General features: G+C 37.2%; 1 protein-coding gene across 3 annotated transcripts in view; it reads right to left on the bottom strand.

The window, feature by feature from the left end:
• Nucleotides 1–22,289, bottom strand: part of NTN4 (netrin 4) — a 117,076-nt gene that overhangs the window by 19,578 nt on the left and 75,209 nt on the right. For all 3 annotated transcript variants that reach the window (XM_046013790.1, XM_046013791.1, XM_046013792.1), the window contains exon 5: nt 20,924–21,112. In XM_046013790.1, coding sequence (XP_045869746.1) covers nt 20,924–21,112 — 189 coding nt within the window. The remainder of the gene's footprint in view (nt 1–20,923; nt 21,113–22,289) is intronic.

Below are 22,289 nucleotides of genomic sequence, written 5' to 3'. Positions count from 1 at the left end.
TGTTTATTTTAAGATGAGAGAAATTGCAACGGGTTTGATGTTGGTGGAAATGATCCAAGAGAAAGGGAAAAATAGATCACCTGAAGAAAGCTGGGAGCATTGTTGGAGGGATATTTAAGCATACTGGAGTAAGACAGACAGACAGGATCTGGTGCAGAAGAGAAAGTGCTGGCCTTGGGTAGGAGGAACATGATCAGTTCATAGTAACAGGATGCAGGGCAGAGCATATGGATAAATGCAGTAGTGGAAGCTGGGGAATTTTTCTTCTGATTCCTTGTATTTTCTGGATGAAATAGTAAGCAAAGTCGTAAGGTGAGAGAGATGAAGAGTGGCAGTGGGAGAGTGAATGACAGACACAGAAAATGAAGTGTAATTTCCAGGGACATGAAGGCTATACTTGAGATCAGAAGTCATGATGTAGCCGAGAAGGTTCAGGTTTGAGATGGAAGAAAGCTGGATTTAATTGACACAGTGTTATGGGCTGACTATGTGCCCTCCAGATTCATATGTTGAAGCCTATGCTCCACTGTGATGGTATCTGGAAGTGGGGTCTTTGGGAGGTTTGGATGTGGTCTCAGGGGTGATAAGATTAGTGCCCTTCTATGGGAAGAAAAGCACAGTGCTCTCTTCTCTGTGAAGGATGTGAGACTACGATGAGAAGTTGGCAGTCTACAACCCAGAAGAGAGCTCTCAACAGGACCCAACTGTCCTGAAGGGTATCTAGATCTCATGGAGATTTCATGAGGCTGAAATGATTTTAAATGAAATTACTTCAGCAAGATATGTAGTGCAGTCTGATACCTACTAGGCCAATTCTTCCTGCTAAATCTTCTCAACTGATAATACTCGAGATCCCCACTTCCTTCTTTATCCCCTTGGAAACATTTTCAATTGATTTATTCCTTTGTCATTAAAATAACAGTCTGGCTTCAAATCTCTACTGACTGAGTGACTTTTGGCTGGACACCTCGCTTCTCATTATCCCAGTTTCCTTGTCTTTAAAATGGAAATGAGATGCAGTTATGTGGTTGCTGTACGGACAAAAGGAGATTATGCCTGTAGTGTATGACTACATTAGTGTGGTGTCTGACACATGGTTAATTAATAGTGGACTAACAACTTAATTCAATAAATAATTCTTGTGGAGATATAGGATCTATGTTTGTATAAGTAACGGTGCCAGCCCTTAAGGAATTAATGGTCTTATTGGGGAAAACAGAGGAGTAAATAAAAACTTTCCATGCACTGTGACTAGGTACTCTGAAGGAGGCCTATGCATTCTAAGGGAGCACAGAAAAGGGATCACAGGCTGAGGGAATCATATGGGGATTCTTTTTATTTTATTTTATGTTATTTAAATTCAATTAATTAACATATAGTGTATTATTGGTTTGAGGTAGAGGTCAGTGATTCATCAGTCTTATATAACACCCAGTGCTCATTACATCACATGCCCTCCTTAATGCCCATCACCCAGTTTCCCCATCTCGCCACCTCCCTCCCTCCCTTCCAGCAGTCCTCACTTTGTTTCCTATAGTTAAGAGTCTCATGGTTTTGCTCCCTCTCTGATTTCATCTTGTTTTATTTTTCCCTCTCTTCCCCTATCATCCTCTGTTTTGTTTCTTAAATTCCACCTATCAGTGAGATCATATGACAATTATCTTTCTCTGACTGACTTATTTTGCTTAGCATAATACCCTAGGGTATAATGTGCCATCCACATTGTTGCAAATGCCAAGATTTCATTTTTGAAGGCTGAATAATACTGAATAATATTCCTGTGTGTGTGTGTGTGTGTGTGTGTGTGTGTGTGCATACGTATTGCATCTTCTTTGCCCATTCATCTGCTGATGGACATCTGGCTCTTTCCATAGTTTGGCCATGGTGGACATTGCTGCTATAAACATCGGGGTGCAGGTGCCCCTTCAGATCACTACATTTGTATGTTTGGGGCAAATACCTAGCAGTGCAATTGCTGGGTCATAGGGTAGCTCTATTTCAACTTTTTGAGGAACCTCAAAAAGTTTTTGAGGAACCTTCTCACAGAGGTGAGAAACCTCTGTTTTTCAGAGTGGCTGCACCAGCTTGCATTCCCACCAGCAGTGTAGGAGGGTTCCCTTTCTCTGCATCCTCGCCAGCATCTGTCATTTCCTGACTTGTTAATTTTAGCCATTCTAACTAGTGTGAGGTGGTATCTCATGGTGGTTTTGGTTTGTATTTCTCTGATGCTGTGTGATGTTGAGCATTTTTCATGTGTCTATTGGCCATTTGTATGTCTTCTTTGGAGAAATGTCCGTTCATGTCTTCTGCCCATTTCTTGGCTGGATTATTTGTCCCAAGGGGTGTTGCATTTGATAAGTTCTTTACAGACCTTGGATACTAGCCCTTTCTCTGATGAAACATTTGCAAATATCTTCTCCCATTTTGTCAGTCGTCTTTTGGTGTTGTCGACTGTTTCCTCTGCTGTGCAAAAGATTTTTATCTTGATGAAGTCCCAATCGTTCATTTTTGTCTTTGTTTCCTTTGCCTTGGGAGATGTATCTAGCAAGAAGTTGCTGAGATTAAAGATGTTGCTGCCTGTGTTCTCCTCTAGGATTTTGATGGATTCCTGTCTCACATTTAGGTCTTTCATCCATTTTGAGTTTATTTTTCACATGGGGATTCTAAAGAAGGGGTTATTTAGATACCTGAGCTGTAGGTGTTGGCAAGCTAAAAAGGAGGGGGAAGATCGGCAGTTGTGTATTCCAGTCATTAGATATTCTCCCCATTGCATTTATTTTAAATAATTAAAACAAAATTTAATTGTGGTAAAAGACACCTACCACAAAATGTAGCTTCTTCACCACTTTTAACTGAATAGTTCATCATCACTGCATTTTATGTCTCTGCATTATATGTGGAAGATCTTCCTGCTCCCTGAAAATGTGAAGCTCTTTCCTGCCCCAATGCCCCTTGTCATTCTTGCATTTTCTTTCCCTTCTTGTCCATCTGAATCCTGACATCCTTCTTTGTCCCACTCCCTCCAGACAGTTTAGCACTCTCCTCTCTATGCTGCCTCTGCTTTTCATGTATATTTCTATTTTGTGTGCAGCACAGTCCATTATTGTTATTTGTTTGTATGTCTGTTGCCCTTACTATGAGACTCTGGACTCACTGACAGGATTTTTATCTTATTATTTTTGTTTTCCAGCCCCCAGAACAGTGTCTGGTGTGTAGCAGATGCCCACATCATCATTTGTGAAACTGACCTGAAGGACATTCCAGGCTGTGGGGATCATGTGTGAAAGGGCATGGCCTCTCTGGGGAGTGTGAGAATTTTAGAACGTACATTGAGTGGAAAACTGTTGAAGTTGATGAGGCAGGAAAAAACAAAACAAAACTGTAGAGTTAGGTTGTAGAAGAGCCAAACCCAAGAAGCTGAATTTTGTCCTGTGGGTATAAAGAGCCATAGAAAATAACACTTCAAAAAAAAAGCAGAATTATGACATGGTTACAACTTAATTTACAAGATGCTTTTGTGGCATTGCATGAAACAGACTAGAGTAGGGAGGTATGATGTTTCCCTGATGACAGGGAAACAAAAGAAATCAGAGAAAACAAGGAACTGGACTAAGAGAGTAGATGCTGGAAGAGGAGGAAAGGTTGAAATGATAGGATTTGGAGGTCATCGGGATGAGGAGGAAGAAGGCGCTGTTAAGAGACAAACAGAAATTGAGGAAGATTTTCACATTTCTAGTTTATGAAAGTGAATAATATTTCTCTTAAGTTAGCAAGGCATTGTTGCTTTGTTATTTGTTTTTAATTAATTAACTATGAAATAATTTGTAGAGTTATATAATATGTCACACAAAATGTATCAAAGTGCTATGTGGAGACATTAAATGAAATCGCATAATCCAACACAAACATTTCATTTTGAGAAGACTAAATCAATAGTTACTGCAATATTCAGTTCTAAGTCAGCTTGGTTCTTGACAGCACATAGGGGAGCCAGATGAAAGATGTCTTAGATTTCCTGCTATTGTACTATATAGTTTCCCATTGCTACCATTATCTTTTACTCTAATAGAAAATTCAAGCCTTTCTAGGATTTGACCTCTCTGTACTACCATATACTTTAAAACCTACACACATCTCAGGAATGGCCAGAGAAGAATGTGATTTTATCACATGTGCTGGTGGATTTCTGTCAGTGTGACTTTTTACATAATTACAAGATAAAAATACCACTTGGAAACTATGCAGAACTAGCTCCAGGCAGACAGCACTGACACTTTTCATGACATACTTTTAAAACTGCACACCAAGGCTTGCCTTGCATACCTCTCTCCTTAAGTTTGTGAAACAGTCAATATCTGACACACTTAATCTGCATTTCTTATATTCCTCTTGCTGGGGGGAAAAAACGTCTGCCTAGATTCTGGTTCAGGTTCTGATTCTCCAACATATACTTCTTGCTGATTGTTGATTCTAAAGTGCACCCTAAGCACCTGGCTTTTTACATATTCATTACGATAAATGCCAAAGTTGCTACCCAGTGGAATGACATAAATCATTGACATAACTCTGTCTTTTTGTTGCAAGATAATAGTGAAGATCGAACTATTATCATATACTATTGTTCTGAACTTAATTTTTAATTATGATTTTTTGGTAAAGCTACGGTGCGTTGTCTTTAAAAGCCAAATGGTGCTTTGAGTGGCAGCCAGATATATTTCAAAGCTGTGCGGCCTCTCTAGGTATTAAGTGATTCATTATTGGAATAATTATCACCCCTCCCAAGCCCCTCCCCTAAACCATTTGCCCATTGGTGTTCTCTCAACCAAATTAGCAGAATAAAATTATTTGAAAATGTCACTTTAAATTCCTAAATATTATCACAAGATCTCTTTAACAACACAAACAACTAATTTTAAATAGTACGTTGTGTACTGATGTGTACTGTTATAAGAAACCCTGAAATAATACAAAGTATTCAAAACAGGTGAGATGAAGGAAAGGAAATGGGTACTTTTACAAAAGATTTCACAACACATTCCCTTCAAGTAATAAATATATAATTGCTAAATATTTTCAAATTTTATTTACAGATACACGTTTGCAGCTATCTATCTATTGTGTCAAACACTGTCCCTCTATGAGCATTTACAGAAAAGAGTTAAGATGTGGGCTGTTCTGGAGTGTCTTCTACCAGGAAACATACCGTTCATAAAATAGTGGTTGAACACATCTTTAAATAACCTCGTTTATCTACATGGCTCTGAAATTAATAATTGTTTCGATCACAATACAACTTGTTTGGAAATTGCCTGTAAGATAGGCAATAAAATAGAAAGACAGAAAATATGAAGGGCACCAACCTAAAAGTCAGCCTAGGTGAGTTAAAATTCTGGTTATGAAGCTTGGTCTTTGTAAGAGTTTGTGAAATTAAATTCCTCATTTCAGTTTTCTTATTGAGGATTAAGTGTAATAATACCTATGCCATAGGGTTCCTATGTGAGGACTGAATAAGATATTGTATATAGTTAGCAATGGCTGAGGAATTAGTAGCACCAAATGCTCAGAGAGTAACTGTTACTATTATCTGGCTGAACCATATTAGTTAAAACAAATTTTTTTTTATTAAGTAATCTCTATGCCCAACATGGGGGCTCAAACTCATGATCCTGAGATCAAGAGTTGCATACTCTACTGACCGAGCCAGCCAGACTCCAACGCATTAGTTTTTAAAAGTCCACCATTCATTCATTCATTCATTCAGTCACACTTTTGCCAAGGAGTTTTTGAACTTTAGTGTTAACATGAACTACGCCAGAGGCTTAAGACATAAAGAAGAATGTGGAGTCATAACTAACTCTTCAGTGAATGAAGAGAGATATGAAATACATAATTACAGACAGTAAATGTTGTAACCAAGATAGCCCGGGGTGCATGGGAACACAGAGGAAAGAGGAATAACTGTCTTATTGCAGATATGAGTTGTTACTTATTTATTTTTATTCTGTATTTTTTTAATTTCTATCTTTTCATTTTTTTTATACTTTATTTATTTGACAGAGAGAAGTCACAACTAGGCAGAGAAGCAGGCAGAGAGAGAGGAGGAAGCAGGCTCCCTGCTGAGCAGAGAGCCCGATGCAGGGCTCGATCCCAGGACCCTGGGATCATGACCTGAGCCGAAGGCAGAGGCTTTAACCCACTGAGCCACCCAGGCGCCCCTCATTTTTTTTTTTTTTTAACAATTTTAACAATTTGGTTTCCAAAATAGGCTGAAATTCTTCACTTTGCCCCTGGGAGGAATTTGGTGGCAAACAGCTTTCTTGATTATTTTGTCTTATAGAATTAGGTTAACCTCCTAACTACATGTTCTTTTCTTTAGATCAAATACATTCCATCTGCTTTTACTCTCCTTTTGTGGATGAGAGTATACTGAAGACAAGTAGGGTATGATCTATGATCCTGTTGTTTATAGGGAGATAAACCACGTAATCTAGGACAAGAGTCACAGCTGTCAGCCTACGTGAACATAATAAGTATGTAAACAGGAATACAAAATGGTCAGGGACATAATGAGAGAGTTATGGCTTCCTTTATTCTGAGGGGGTTGTTAAAGCTTTTGGTGGTGGAGTCAAAGGAAACCATTGCTTCCTTTTCTCTTTATTCCCACCTTCACCCAAACTCTGAGTCATTTGCACACCTTTCATTCAGAGTGATCTGTGATGCCGAGTCTACTGTTGAAACCCCCAGTTGGGTTCAGCATCTTCTTCCTTTTAAAAATCACCAGGACTCCTTAGTATTACCTGATGGCTATAGCTTTTGCTGTTTTGTTAGTAAAGGCAATCCTGGGAGCAAAACACCCTGAAAGTATTTGCTCCTGATTTAGCTTTTCTAAAAACAGAATTCAAAGTTCAAGGCCTTTAGCTGGGAAAGCAGCAGCTAGTCAAGGGCTTTCACCGCTGCCCAGTAGCCCCTCCTTCAGCAGAGCTTCCCAGCCTCCCACCACTGTCTTCCCCTGAAAAGGCCAAGGCCCTACATAATTTCTGATGGGGGGTTTTAAATATCAAAGCCATTTCAAGAGCTTCCCCCTGAGGTTCTTAGAATTAGAGTTAAGGGCGGGGCACCTGAGTGGCTCAGTGGGTTAGACCCTCTGCCTTCAGCTCGGGTCATGATCCCGGAGTCCTGGGATCGAGCCCCACGTTGGGCTCCCTGCTCGGAAGCGAGCCTGCTTCCCTTCCTCTCTCTCTGCCTGCCTCTCTGCCTGCTTGTGATCTCTGTCTGTTAAATAAATAAAAATCTTAAAAAAAAAAAAAAAGAATTAGAGTTAAGGGCAATGACTGAGATGCAGCTCTAAACAGAAAAGAGACAGTATGATCTTTTATTACTATATCAAGTGTGAAGTTAAATGTTAGATAAAATGAAGTCTTCTGTCTTTTTTAGTACTATTTTCTCCTTTCCTTCTACTATCAATTATTTCTGCTAGTGGATGAACAACTATGTAAAGATAAAGAAAAAATTGTAAACAAAGGCAGTTGTCAAAGGCAATATGGTTTACCCCTATACTCTCCTAGAGAACATTTTTTATTCATCCTTTAAATATAATCACATCATGTTCAAAGATATGCCACAATATTCAAGATGAATGTTAACTTCAAATAAAATTATGCAAGAATAAATCTAATAAGAAAATAATCTAAGACTTGCCTTTCATTTACTGAAATACAATGTCTCTTGAGTTACTGTACATCCCATGCTGAAGGAGATTAGTGTATGCATAAGTCTAGTCATTTGTGCCCCTATTAAATGCTTTCAAAAATAAATGTATTTAAGTATATTTCCTATGTTTTCTATGAACTTTAAGTAGTAATGCAAACAAATACAAAAGTCATACCCTTTATTTTTGAAGCTTTACTATGACCGCTGCTCAGACCCTTAGTCTGATTTCTGTATTCTTCCTGTTTACAAATTGTAACTGAGCCAGTTCCTATTTATTCCTGGGTATATCTAAAAAATTTTAGATAGCTAAATAGCCAATTTCATATTCCTGGGTTGCTACTCCATTTAAAACTGAAGAAGAATTTGTCTGTACTTTTGAGTGTGCAAATTCTGTTACAGGAAAACTTTTAAGTATAATTTTAGATACTGTATTTAGCTCTGAGGAATTTGGTTACATCAAACATCTTTATCTTTTCGTTGAAGAAAGTCTCCAGTATTCCCATTCCATGCAAGGCATCATTTACGCAGGCACCTAGTCAGGAACCTGGGTCATCCCCAACTCTTTCTTCCTCTGGATAAAGAATCCCTATTGACCTCATCTGTCTTCATCTTTGAACTGATGTGGTTCTTCTGTGCTATAATCTATCATGGTACCATTTCCTTCATAGCAAGTATTTCAGTGTTGTTTTTTTTTTAAGATTTTGTTTTCAAGTAATTGCTACACCCAGTGTGGGGCTCGAACTCACAACCCCAAACTCAAGAGACACATGCTCCACTGACTGAGTCAGCTGCCCCTGCGTTTTTTAATTACGTATTTATGTGGAAAAATTTATTTATTGTCTGTTTCCATGGAATTAGGGACTCTGTTTTGTTGTGTATGCAGTGATACAATAGGCCTGCCACAAGGTAAATACTGCGTAAATCTGTGGTGGGTTTAAAAAAATGAAAAAAAAAATGGATGAATTATTCTCTCTTAATAATTCTTAATGATTGATGGTCTTCTGGCCCCCAGTGTAATCTCTTTATGATTTTCACTTCCCTGCTGTCTCCATACTACACTGTGAAGGCCTAGAAGGTAGAAACCATATCTTTCATCTGTGTATCCCCAAATCCTAGGACCATGCTGACCCATTTTAGGGACTCTCTCAATCTTTGTTGAATGAATGTTCCTCTGAATGAGTGATAAGCATGAAATATGTGTTGATGAACCTTCTGAAAGGCTTGTATTCTTTCTTTTATAGCTTTTTAGTATTTTAGCACCACAGAATTGTGATCACAAGACATTAGAAACAGAGCAAACAAACACATGCACAACAGAAACAACAACAGAAAACTGAAATGGTGAAATAGAATATGTTATCCTGAGTTTTTCCCATGCAAGACTATTCCCTTCATTTAATGCTTCACACAGTTGAGTTTTATTATTTATTATTTGTGATAAAAGTTCTTTATTCTAACTCTGTAGGAGACATTCCCCACCCACAAACGCCTTTCACTGGCAGTGCAATTTTTTTTTCACATTAATCAATCTTTTTTCCTCACTTTTACCCAATTACATCTAATTACGGCTCTTTGTTCTAGAGAAGTAAATTATGTTTTGCCACTCCCTATGTCCCCTAACAGCTTTTGACTGTGTGAAGAAAGTTGTTGTGTTCTTCCTGAGCAGTTTCCTAGTTAAGTTGAGAATATTCAGCCTCTTTCATATTTATTCATTAGTATCTCTCTTCTTGTTTTTTTGGCCTATGTGGAACCCTCCTCTGTTGTCTACATCTTTCTCATACTAAGATTCTTTTAAGATAAATGCAGCTCTTTTTTTAAAAAAAAGATTTGTATCTATTTATTTGACAGACGGAGATCACAAGTAGGCAGAGAAGCAGGCAGAGAGATAGGAGGAAGCCGGCTCCTCACTGAGCAGAGAGCCAGATGCTGGGCTCGATCCCAGGACTCTGGGATCATGACCTGAGCCGAAAGCGAGGATTTAACCCACTGAGCCAACCAGGTGCCCCATAAATGCAGCTCTTTAGGTTCAAACTTTACATTGCTATTCATCAGGAAGCAGGGTCTTATTCAAAACCCAAGTCTAGGTTCCTTTTAAAAATTATTTTTGGTTCTGGGGCACCTGGGTGGCTCAGTGGGTTAAAGCCTCTGCCTTCTCTGTCTACTTGTGATCTGTCTGTCAAATAAATAAAATCTTAAAAAAAAATTTTTTTTTGTTCTAATACACATATCTGATTATTTCTGCATTTTAAGACTCATTTTGTTTTCATCAACCAGGACACAGTGTAGAATCAAGTTTTTTAGATCTATGTATGTCTTTGGATCAAAGTTTTCAGGGTCGGACAAACCTGGGTTCAAATCCCAGCCCTGTTTCAGATCAGCTGTATGAACCTGGACAAATTAAATAGTTAATTTAAGCCTCAGTGTCCTCATTTGTAAAATATAAAAAACACTGCCTAACTCCTAAAGATTGTTAAATGACATGGCTTATGTAAATTGCCCAGCCACAGTGTCTGGCCCATAGTGGCCATTCAATAAATGCTACTTCTCTTCTTTATAGCCTATTTAATTTTGTCCAGAATTTCTGAGAGTTTTGATATATTAGAATTATTTATTTGATTATTTATTTCTTGTCCTCATCAAATGCAGAATGGCATATTCTTTATTTATTCAATGAATTACATGTTTTGTTTTAGGGAGATGTTGGAGAATTTTGTGACCTCTCCCACTTCTCTTCCCAAATGTGACTGACTTTTATTATTTATCATTTCATAAAATTTCTCCTTTTGGAGGGTGGTGGTTTTAATTTAAATCATTTGACCTTTTTTAAAAAGATTTTATTTATTTGACAGACAGAGATCACAAGTAGGCAGAGAGGCAGGCAGAGAGAGAGGAGGAAGCAGGCTCCCCACGGAGCAGAGAGCCCAATGTGGGGCTCGATCCCATGACCCTGGGACCATGACCTGAACCGAAGGCAGAAGCTTTAACCCACTGAGCCACCCAGGCACCCCTATATCATTTGACCTTTTTAAAGGATAGTCCTAGTATGATTACTACATTATGATATACGAATTTTTTCTGTCTCTCTCAGTTCTTAATCCTCTGGTTTTACACCCTAGATTTTTTAAAAGCTGAGATTAAAGTTTCCCAGCTATTATTGCCAAGTGACTGGTTCTATTTACAGTTTGCTTTTCAAAAACTGTTACTTTATACTGATTCTATGCTGAAATCATTGCTTTTAGCATAAAACAAGGATGTCTATGTTGTTTATAAGACATAAAATGGATTCGTGTGGCTTTGTTGAAACTATATTTTGATTCGTGTGGCTTTGTTGAAACTATATTTTGAAAGAAAAAGCCCACTAAGCTGCTATAAGGAAGACATTTTAATGACCCTTGGGAAAAAGTCCTTTTCTGATATGGGCTGGAACATAGGTACATCAGGAAAAAGTGGGAAGCATCATGGCTTTACCAAAATGTGTTGTTATGATAAGGTATTATGGATTTAATTAATTTCAAAATTTTACTTCTGGGGGAATTTAAAGGGAAGGAATAACCATCCTAAAGGTAGAATGAAGTAATTATTAACTAGAGGTACAAACAAGTGGAGAAACACAGAGATTCTTCTTGGGACCATGATGAGAAGGTGATATTTGCGTAGACTGTGAAGGATGGAAAGACAGTTTGCAGCAAGACAGTCACCCATTGTAGGCACTGTGTTTCCATCAGCTGAGCAGTTTTCACCTAAGATAGAAGAAAAGAAGAAAAAAAGCAAGAAGAAAAAAAGGAAATAGATTTGGATGGATGATAAAGTTCTTTACAAAGACAGCTCACTAGGCAGGGTAATGGTAACCAAGTAACAAAACAGTATCTTGGTAAACACTTGGTTTGGGTTTTAGGGCTGAAGGACCAAGTTTATTTTTATTCACTCTCTGCTGAAAGGCAATTGACTACATTTATTTTGGCCCACCAGGGAGGAAGGAAGGGCATGTCAGTTTTTCAAGAAGTTGTTTACTTTGACAGGGAATAAATCCTGCTTTCTTAGCCATTTGCTGATTTTTCTTTAAATATGGAGAGAGACTATGCAATAGTTAAAAATATGTCACAACACAAAAGTCAATAAATTTATGGTAAAGAACTAACTGGCTGTTTCCTAAAAAAAGAGCGTAAATTCTATTCTATAAAGCATTTCTTCCAACATCTATTTCAGACCATGTGTTCTATTGACACATGAGAAATTTTCTGTAGAGAAATGTCATAGAATAGCTGTCAATATTCCACACCCAATTTCCAATGAATCTAGCATTTAAGTTATTCTTTGGTGTCAAAGTGTGGTGGGGGGAAGAATGGAGCTTCATGAAGAACTATAGTCAATGATTATTTAATCCAACACAATCACATACCTATAGTAGTATAGTGCTACGTTCTGAAGTATGTGAACGCAGAAATAAAAATAAATTGTCAGTGTAATGGTAAGCTAATTTTATCATAAATCCAGTCTCATTACACAGTAATGCACTTTAAAATATGAGATATTCATAGTAAATCAATTTATATATTATGAATAAGAGGGAGTTTTCTGAATGGAATCACTAGGTATTTATTTTGAAACTGTTACACGAAAGACAGACATCTTAGAACTCTGCCAGAATTTTTTTTTTTTTTGAGAAAAGCAGAGGTTCTAAGTTAGACATTCTTCAGAGGAAAAGATAAGTGACATGAATGCTTATGAGCATTTATATCTATCTCTGAGTCAGAAAAAATGTCTACCAGAGTTTTAGTAATCCTTTAGGATTTTCTGTCAAAGATATGGCTAATTCAGTGAGTAGATTAAGTTATAGATGATTATTAGCTCAAAATCTTTCATCCAAGGATGGAAGTGAATAGAGATCACGCTGGAAACAATGGTATACGCAATGGTTCTCAAGTGCTGGCCGGGACCAAAAGGCTGAATCAGAATCACCAATGATGCTTTTTAGAAAAAGATACAGATTTCTGCCCTCAGTTCCTGTTGGAGATTCTGATTCAGAAGATCTAGGGAAGGGCTCTGAGAGTTCATATTTTCAATAAGTGCTCCAATTGACTCTCTGATCCATTGACAGGTTTGGGAACCAATGATTAGATTGAGGCAGTGCTTGAGATCAGAGAAAGAGGCTGAGGCAAGACTTCATTCAAGGGAGAGAAACCATTTCACCTGTGGTGGAGTCTGAGTCTGTCTGAGTTCTTGATTTGGAAAAATGATCTGATAGCTTGAAATTGGGGGGAATACTTAAACCACAGAAATTGGCCAGTGCTACAAATCAGGGCATTTCCCCTCACGAGAAAGCTAGCAGATTATTGTTCAGTGAGTTATTCTCATATTTTTAATATGTCTGCCAAAGGAAAATCTACTTAGGTGATAGGCTACCTAAGGTACCTAAGGGACATTCAAGATTTCAAGCGAGTTACTCTAAAAGAGACTGCTCTTTTAAAACAGAAAGACAGTATTCCTGAAAGTATCGTAGTACACAGTGATAATTCCTTTTTACTTCTATACCTTAGCAGCCAACCAAATTGAGCCTCCATTCTGTCCTCAGCCCTAGATTCAGCTGGAAAGATTCACATTTTCTCTTGTGTTTACAGACCTTAAATGCACTGTCCTTTACATTTTTTTTCCTGAGTTGTAGAAATAAATTTAGTTTCAATGATCTCTACTAGCCTTAAAAAAACAAACAGCTCTGGAATCTTCAGAAGTACTTTCTTGGCTATGGAAAAGTGTAGTTGATTGTTTGGGTCCCACAGTTGGTTCTGCTTAAGGCTGGAATAAAGAGGAAGTGAGAATAGAGTTGATTTCATTATTCACAGGAATAAATCTTTCAGCTAGTAGATTAGGTTTAGGGCTCTTTTTATTCGGGTTTGATGAATTTATGACCATCAACTAAAAATGTATAATAAGGACAATAACATTTAGCAAAGTACTTGTCAGGAGAGTGGAAGGGAAAAAAATAGCCTGGAACATCAATAGTGCCAATAAATCCTAGACTTATTTGGCAAAGAGCTAACTGTGAACACAGTCCCAAGATGAATGTCACCGATATTTCTTGGCTGGAATAATGTGTCCAGGTAAGTATTCTATGAAATGAGTTCTATGAGAAAGAATAACATCAGTTCATTTCACTTTCTAGATCAACTCATAAAAGTCAACAAAGGCAATCATTGATTAGAAAGTAAGACAAACACTATGTAATTTTAGAAGAAAAAAAGTAAAAATAATCCCCAAAGAAGTATCAAAGGCCTCTCTTCAGGGAAGTCTTCCCTTAATTGCTTTCACCCTACCCTACACTTTCTCTAAGACACTCAATGTATCTCTTTCATTGTTTTGATCATACAGTGGGAATGATAATGGTACCAACATCAAAGAGCTTTTGTGAAAATTAAAAGAGTTAATAGATACACAGCCTTTTGAAGCATACACAGAGACTAGTAGGCATTCAACAAACGTCAGCTATTATCTATTATATCATCACCATCACCACAGTATATTGAAATAATCTGTTTCTTACATTTCTCCCCATTTAGAATTAAAGATCTTTTAGGGAAGACCCTTTCATCTTTACAGACCTAGTGCTTTACCACAGTGCCTCGCATAGAAGAGGTACTCGGTGTTTCCTTAGCTAAACTGAGGTATAATTTATACTTCTAGTAAATTTTATCTGGGCTGCTGCTTCAGAGTTTCAGTGGCTCCAAATTACTGAGAAGATATCAAGTAGGAAATAAGGGAGAGATGTTTTCATAAGTCATCCCTGGCAGTCCAGCAGACTAGACTCTCCAGCCTTAGTTAATATTATGTTTGTGATTATTTCACTGATAGGAATGTAAAGTTTATTATTTCCTTGATATATAGTTATAGGCTCTAACACTTAGAAATGAGGAATATACAAATATACAGAAGGAATCTTCTGGGATATGTCTTCCCAAGTGAAGTCATCATATAGATATGTCACCATACAATAGCTGCATTTTCCAGGGTATTCTGTAGAACACAGGTCCCACTTTTCTTACTCTGTAAGACAAGTGTTCTCTGGTTAAATTTGAGAGACACCTCAAAGCTTTATAGGAGGTGTAGAATGAACATTAGCATATTAAATGCTCTGAAAAATCCTGAAGAAAAAAAATCTTTGATTAATCCACCATTTCTTAAATTTGAAGGTCATAGAAGAAATTTTCCTTATCTAATTCCAATTGATATCTCATGGAGTTAGTGTTCCATGAATCAAACTTTAGAGAAAAACCATGCTATGGAAACATGTTTATCCAGATATCCATTTTTTCTCAGTAAATCTCTATGTAATTCATTTTTATAAATTCTAAGTCCATACACACACAAATAGAAATGCACATCTTGGTTAATTTGGATGCTCAGCGAATAGTAGGATGTTCTAGCCAACTTAACCATAGAGTAAGTGCTAAGATGTGTTTAACCTTTGTTAAAAAGCATTCTGGGAATGCTTGGCTGGCTCAGTTGGTAGAGCATGCGACTCTTGCTCCCAGGGTTTTGAGTTTTAGCCCCATGTTGGGTGTAGAGATTACTTAAAAATAAAATCTTAAAAAAAAAAAAAAGAAAAATATTCTGAAGCAATCTTAAACTTTAGTATGATACAGTCACCTGGAAATTTTTTAAAGTGCATGTCTGATTCAGTAGGTCTGGGATGGAATAAGAAGTTCTGTATTTTCTAATCAGCAACCGGATGATGCCAATGGGCCTGGTCTATGGACCACACACTGAGTAGCAGGTTACTTTTCCACCTTGGTAAGCACAGTAGAATAAATAAAATTGTTATTTTGAATAACATTGTACATGTTGATAGAGACACATACTGAGATAGTTAAAATTTTTTAATATCATATCATAATATTGACTTGTTTTCCTCATACTACCTTCCTCAGAAAAGAAAGGTGGGAACTAATTGGGAGAAAAGTTCTAGTTACAGCACTATTTCTATCAGCATCTAGCATGAAATCTGGTACACTCTAACATTAATGTTATGTACAGGGTCTCCTGGGTGCTCAATTAAGCATCTGACTCTTGATTTTGGCTTAGGTCATGGTCTCACAGAGTCCTGGGATCAAGCCCCACATTGGGCTTCGCACTCAGCAGGGATCCCCCACTTGTGCATGTTCTTTCTTTCTCTCTCTCTCTCATAAATAAATAAACCTTTTTAAAAAAATAAAATGTGTACATTAACTTATTTATCATAAACTTTATTATCAGAGTTACTAACTCTGAAGGTGATACATAGACACATCTGTTAAGGAGGTGGTTAATGATATGAAAATATTACTAAATAAAAATGAAAACTCTGTCAAATATATTGTCAATCAAGTAATATACTATGGAGAGTGTGAAGGTAGGGGAAAGGATTGGATGTGCTAATAAGTGTTGGTAGTTACCCCTGGCTCAGAAAAGGAAAGAGAAGAACAAAAAGAGTAATATTCTGAAAGAAGGCACCAGTAAGGAAATCCATGCTAAGGAAGTTGACACAGACAATTTGTCCCAAACATATGCTGGAATAACCATAAAATGAATGGAGATGTGCCTTCCTCAGCCACCTTGTCAGTAGACCAGGGCACTATCCAGAGTACGAAAGAAGGAAATACAGATCTTCCCCCTCAATCCACCTACTTCCTACAAATTATGCTAAAAGGGCTAAACTAATATCATTTATTTTCATAACTTCCTTACTTGGTACATTAAATACCATGAAAGTATTTGTTTAGGAGTGATTAGCAATTTGACTCAGTAGTAGTCATTTCTTTTTTCTTTTTAAAGATTTATTTATATTTATATTATTTATTTTTTTTAAAAGATTTTATTTATTTATTTGACAGAGAGAGAGATCACAACTAGACAGAGAGGCAGGCAGAGAGAGAGGAGGAAGCAGGCTCCCTGCGGAGCAGAGAGCCCGATGCGGGGCTCGATCCCAGGACCCTGAGATCATGACCTAAGCCGAAGGCAGCGGCTTAATCCACTGAGCCACCCAGGCACCCCTATTTATATTATTTATAATGCCTATAAATATCAACTTGGCAGGGCCCAGGAAAATTATGCTGATATTTATTGGCTGATTATCAACTACTTGTAAGTCGTTCAGTCAGGTCCATCTCACTGACTGTGTCCAAGATGAGGACAGCTCCAGCCAACCACCCATCTTTTCTACTACTCTCATTCCCTTACCTTTTCCTGCCTTCCCTCCCTTTTTCTTGCCTCTCTGGTAATTCTGTATTTTTTTTTCCAGTTCTCAGAATATTTCATATTCTTTCTTCCTTCTGTTTCTTTTTGGCACTGGTTATTTTCTCCAGAAAGAATACCCTTAGCCATGTTATGTTGATTCCTATTAAAGTTCAGGTCTCAGGTCTTACATCAAAACTCAAAACACTCAACTCTTGTTAATTGCTCCTCCTATGGGCTCTCCTCCCCACTCTCTAACACAATACTGATCATACTTGTGTGATCTAATATATTTGTACACACATATATACCATTTGCCTACATACATACATATATACATTTACACACACACGTACATAAACATTGTGAAAACACTGTATCTTATGTGTTAGTTTTAGCTACAATTCCACATTTTGCTTATGTTTTTATAGAACTGGTAGTTTGGGGAGCAAAACTTTAAATTCTTTTTTTGTACAAGTTTCTAGAATAGTTATATAAGTAGTGACCATTAATAAAGAGTCAACTTTTAACTAATCTCCTTTTTCACATTCTTTTTATAAAATTCTGAAGTGGTGGGCTCTCTAGGGTTTCAAAAGATAGAGCTGGCAACCTTTTTATATTTTGTAAGAATATGAGCCATAGCACAATAACAAAAAGAAAACAAAGCAAAAATTTAAAGATGTATTTATCTTGGTTTCCAAGTTTGCCAATAAACCTTTTCTTTCTTTCTTTCTTTTTTTTTTTTTTTTAAAGATTTTATTTATTTATTTGACACAGAGAGACAGCAGAGAGGAAAGACAAGCATGGAGATTGGGAGAGGGAGAAACAGGCTTCCCGCTGAGCCTGGAGCCTGATGCAGGGCTGGATCCTAGGACTCTGGGATCATGACCTGAGCTAAAGGCAGATGCTTAACAACTGGGCCACCCAGACGCCCCTAACCCTTTTCTATTTCTGTTTTTAATGGTTAGAGAACTTTGTTTTGTTCCCTGATGTATCCCAAACACTTGGCACATAACAGGCATTCAGTATATATTCATTGAATGACTTAAAGAACAAATATGTAAGTTAGGTACATTGTACAACATACTGTTTCAAGTCAATGTTATTTAAGAGTATCTTTGAAAAATAAATTCTGAAAATGTTGCCTGTTGTCCTACAAAATAGTTACCTTATCTAAGTCACTTAATGATAAATTAACTTCCTTTCCTATTTTATCTGCTTGGTAGTTAGTACATTCTCATTTTTTAAACATTTCTGCTAGTGGTCTGAAGATATGCAGTGCACATATCTATCTATCTATCTATCTATCTATCTATCAACTATGTCTTTCCTTTTTTTTAAGATCTCGTTTTTAAGTAATTCTCTACACCCAAATGAAACTTGAACTCACAACCCTGAGATCAGGAGTCATATGCTTCATCAACTGAGCCAACCAGAGGCCCACTTTTTATTTTTTTAATCTTTTTTGGTAAGATTTTATTTATTTTTTAAAATCTTATTTTATTTTATTATTATTATTTCAGTAGGATCCATGCCCAGTATGGGGCTTGTACACATGACCCTGAGATTAAGAGTCACATACTTTACTGACTGAGACAACCAGTCACCCCTCTATCTATTTAAATATATCCTGTAGAAAATGGTATTAAGACTGAATATATTGTGCATCTAAGCAATTTCATAAGCAGATCCTTCAGCGCTTGGGGTTAAGGAGCCTTTATTTTATTACCTAAGGTCCTGTGGATTTTAAAGAAATAATTATCTTTAACATAGGTATTTTTGATCAATAAAAAGTAGAGACTCTGTAATATTATTTTCCATCTTCTATCATATAGGACAATAATAGTTATTATAATACTAGTTTTCATTTCTTGAAGTCTTACTATAATAGGCAGTGCACTGAACAGTTCACATACTTTTTTTTTCCACATCTTTTTTTTCCTCAAAGATTTTATTTATTTGAGAGAGAGAGAGATAGCAAGAGAATACACAAGGAAGGGGGGACAGGGAGAGGGAGAAGCATACTCCCCACTGAGCAGGAAGCCTGACCACGTGGGTGGGGCTCCATCCTAGGACCTGGGATCATAACCTGAGCTAAAGGCAGATGCTTAACCAACTGAGCCACCCAGGCACCCCTCACACACCTTATCTTATATAGTTATCATTACAGCCCTATGGGGAGAAAAAATATCAAAGTCCAAACAGCTTTAATAGCTGGCACAGAGTCACATAGCCATAAGGAGCAGGGAAACTTCTATTCTAGATCTGTTCAAAACCTATTAAAACAAAAGTCTGAGTACAAAGAGCAAGAGTGAAACCATATTTTCAGAGAAATATTAAGATAGAATTATTAGATAGAAATTATTAGATGGAAATTTTGAGCTCAATGTCGAAAGTGAGCTGGGTCTCCTTCTGTCTTCTACAATCTGAGAGAAAAACAAACAAGCCCACTCAAATTTCACGTAGAAACCACTTGTCCTATGTTTAAAAATATGTATTTATTAAGAACAATAGAATTGTTTTTCTTTAAATTAAAAAAAAACAGGGGCGCCTGGGTGGCTCAGTGGGTTAAAGCCTCTGCCTTCGGCTCAGGTCATGATCCCAGGGATCTGAGATCGAGCCCCACATCCGGCTCTCTGCTCAGCAGGGAGCCTACTTCCCTTCCTCTCTCTCTGCCTGCCTCTCTGCCTACTTGTGATCTGTCTGTCAAATAAATAAATAAAAATCTTAAAAAAAAAAAAAAAGAAAAAGAAACCACCCCTCAACAGAGTGTGGTCAATTTTTAAAAAAAAGATTTTAAATGAATATTTCCCATTATATTGCTACCTTCTGGTCACTGTTTCTGAGCTAGAACATGGAGTCCTTGGTGGGAAAAGGAAGTACATGGTCATCAATCTCCATTAACAGTCTTGAGTATTGTTTGTTGTCAAGTTAAGAGTTATGTCGTTTCCTTAACTACTCATGTATTTAGATGAACTCTTAATACACATTGAACATCTGCAGAAGCTCCTACTGCACCCTTCACGGTCAAGTTTCAGATAATGTCTCGTTAATTGCGCCCCTATTTTTAAAAAAATTTACTCTTTTTTCATATAAACCTCCTCTTGGAATTATGCTACAAAAAAAGCAAAATCTATTCTATAAAAATTTAGTATTTGGGGAAAGAGTAGGGGATTATTGTTATGTTCTAAGTTTATGATACAGGGGTACATTAGGGCAGTGTCAGCCCAAGTGTATTCATGACACCCAAATCCATGGTTTTTCAGGTGTTCAAATTCACTGTAAAGACGAAAGCTAGAATGACCCAAGTAGTCTTTATCAGTTTGAGCCTGCTTATTGCCTACGTCATACACATATATTTAGTCTTAAGGTAATTTTACAGGGGTACCTGGGTGGCTCAGTGGGTTAAGACTCTGCCTTTGGCTCGGGTCATGATCTTAGGGTCCTGGGATCCAGCTCCGCATCAGGCTCTCTGCTTAGCATGGAGCCTGCTTCCCCCTTTCTCTCTGCCTGCTGCTCTGCTTACTTGTGATCTCTCTCTCTCTCTCTGTCAAATAAATAAATAAAATCTTTAAAATAATTTTACATACCCTCTTCTAAAGTAAGCTCTATACCAAATGTGGGGCTTGAACTCACAACCCTAAGATCAAGAGTCACCTGCTCTACCAAGCCAGTCAGCTGCCCTTTAAGATAATTTTAAACATACCTCCCTCTTCATCATCCTTTTTCCCCCTCTTTTATTTCTCACCTTGTTTTCCAAAATGTGGTGCTACAGGAAACAATTTTACTTCATGCCGAGTGAGGAAAGAGATTACTTCATGAATATTGTACTCTTTTCACCTAACAAGTTAAAAATTTGTGCCGCTTATCAATGAAGAAATGAACTAGTGTGTTGGAGTGTATTAAGAATTTCATGACCTCTCTCCCATGGACCAGCATATGAAGGATGGAAAGATTCATCTCTTTTGTACAAGTCAAGCTTTTCCCCGGGGACCACTAGTTCACTTACTTTTGCAAGCATCTGGAGCAGAGAAGGGTCTCCGGAGGTCCCGGTAGAAGCCTGGCTTACATCGCTGGCAATGCTGACCTTCAGTGTTGTGTTGACAGTCAATGCAGACGCCACCACTGCGATTACCTGATGCCTCCCACACGCGAATGTCAAAGTGACAGGCATCAGCATGCCCATTGCACTTGCAGGCTGAGGGGGGAAAAAGTCATGGCAGGAAAAACAAATAATTTAAAATAACATTCTCTAATATCCAGGCTGTTAAAGATGAGGTAAACAATTGCTAAGTTGGTTTTTTTTTTTTATTATTGAAGTATAAGTAACATACAGTGTTGGTATTTAATTTTATTTTTTGTTTTTTTTTAGTAGTGCACATTTTCACAGTATAAGAATCAAAAAAGCATATAAAAAGGCAGAGCCTTTTATTTAGCTTTAAAAATTTAAATTAAAAAAATTAAGTTTTAGGATGTGCTTGAAAGTTAGCAAAGCATGGATGCGTCTTCTTAGACAGAGATATTACTATTTCCTTAGCAGCTGGGGTTGACACTTGTTTTGGAAAGACTGTTTGAGTGGCTACCCATTTTTTACCTCTTTAACAGTAACACTTCACCATTTCCATTCCTGCTTCTTCTCAATGTCATCACTGTGAGTCCCCCGACCGTGCTTAGAAAACCCTACACTGTAAGACGTCATTTGAAAATGAAAACTCATATTGCAGTCACAGATCTATATTCATGCTCACTAAGAAACCTGGAAGAACCTTGTAGTAGACAGGGGTTAGTAACTTGGCAGGTAGACTGATCTGTCTTTCATGAAGCACTATTCCTCAGTATTGATGTACTGGTGAGGACAAGATAGTCTCCTGTAGAAGCCTGAGTTTTTGGTGGTTTGGTTTTGTTTTTAGAAGGGGTCTGCATTATTTCTTTTGTAGCAATTTCTCAAAGGCACTTATAAGATTATCAATAACACCAAGTGACAAGTCTCTGTGTTCTAGATGTATTTAGATACACAGTTGGTGTCTGTGGAAAGACCAGAATGGCACTCCAGGAATTTAGGAGAAATTCTTTAGATTCTCTTGATGAGTGATTTAGAATAAGAATCCAGACTTTTTCCTGGAGGTCAACTGTGTTTGTGCTATTGTTTTTTCATTGTTTCCTTGACATGTTATGATATTTTGATGAGATTCACAATCTTTAGAAAGCATAATATAAGATAATTTAAAATTTATGTTTAGAGGAAATCCTTTACATTTCCTAGAAACTAAAATAAATAAACTAGGATTCCAAATTATGTATGGGAGGAGACTTCCCACGTTACTGACAGTACTTGCCTTTAAATTCTTGCAAAACTGAAGTTTTTAAGTATAAAC

This window comes from Meles meles, chromosome 7 (assembly GCF_922984935.1).
Source record: "Meles meles chromosome 7, mMelMel3.1 paternal haplotype, whole genome shotgun sequence".
In the NCBI taxonomy this organism is placed as follows: domain Eukaryota; kingdom Metazoa; phylum Chordata; class Mammalia; order Carnivora; family Mustelidae; genus Meles; species Meles meles.
Note: the sequence above shows the minus strand (reverse complement) of the source record. Positions and strands in the feature narration are given on the sequence as shown.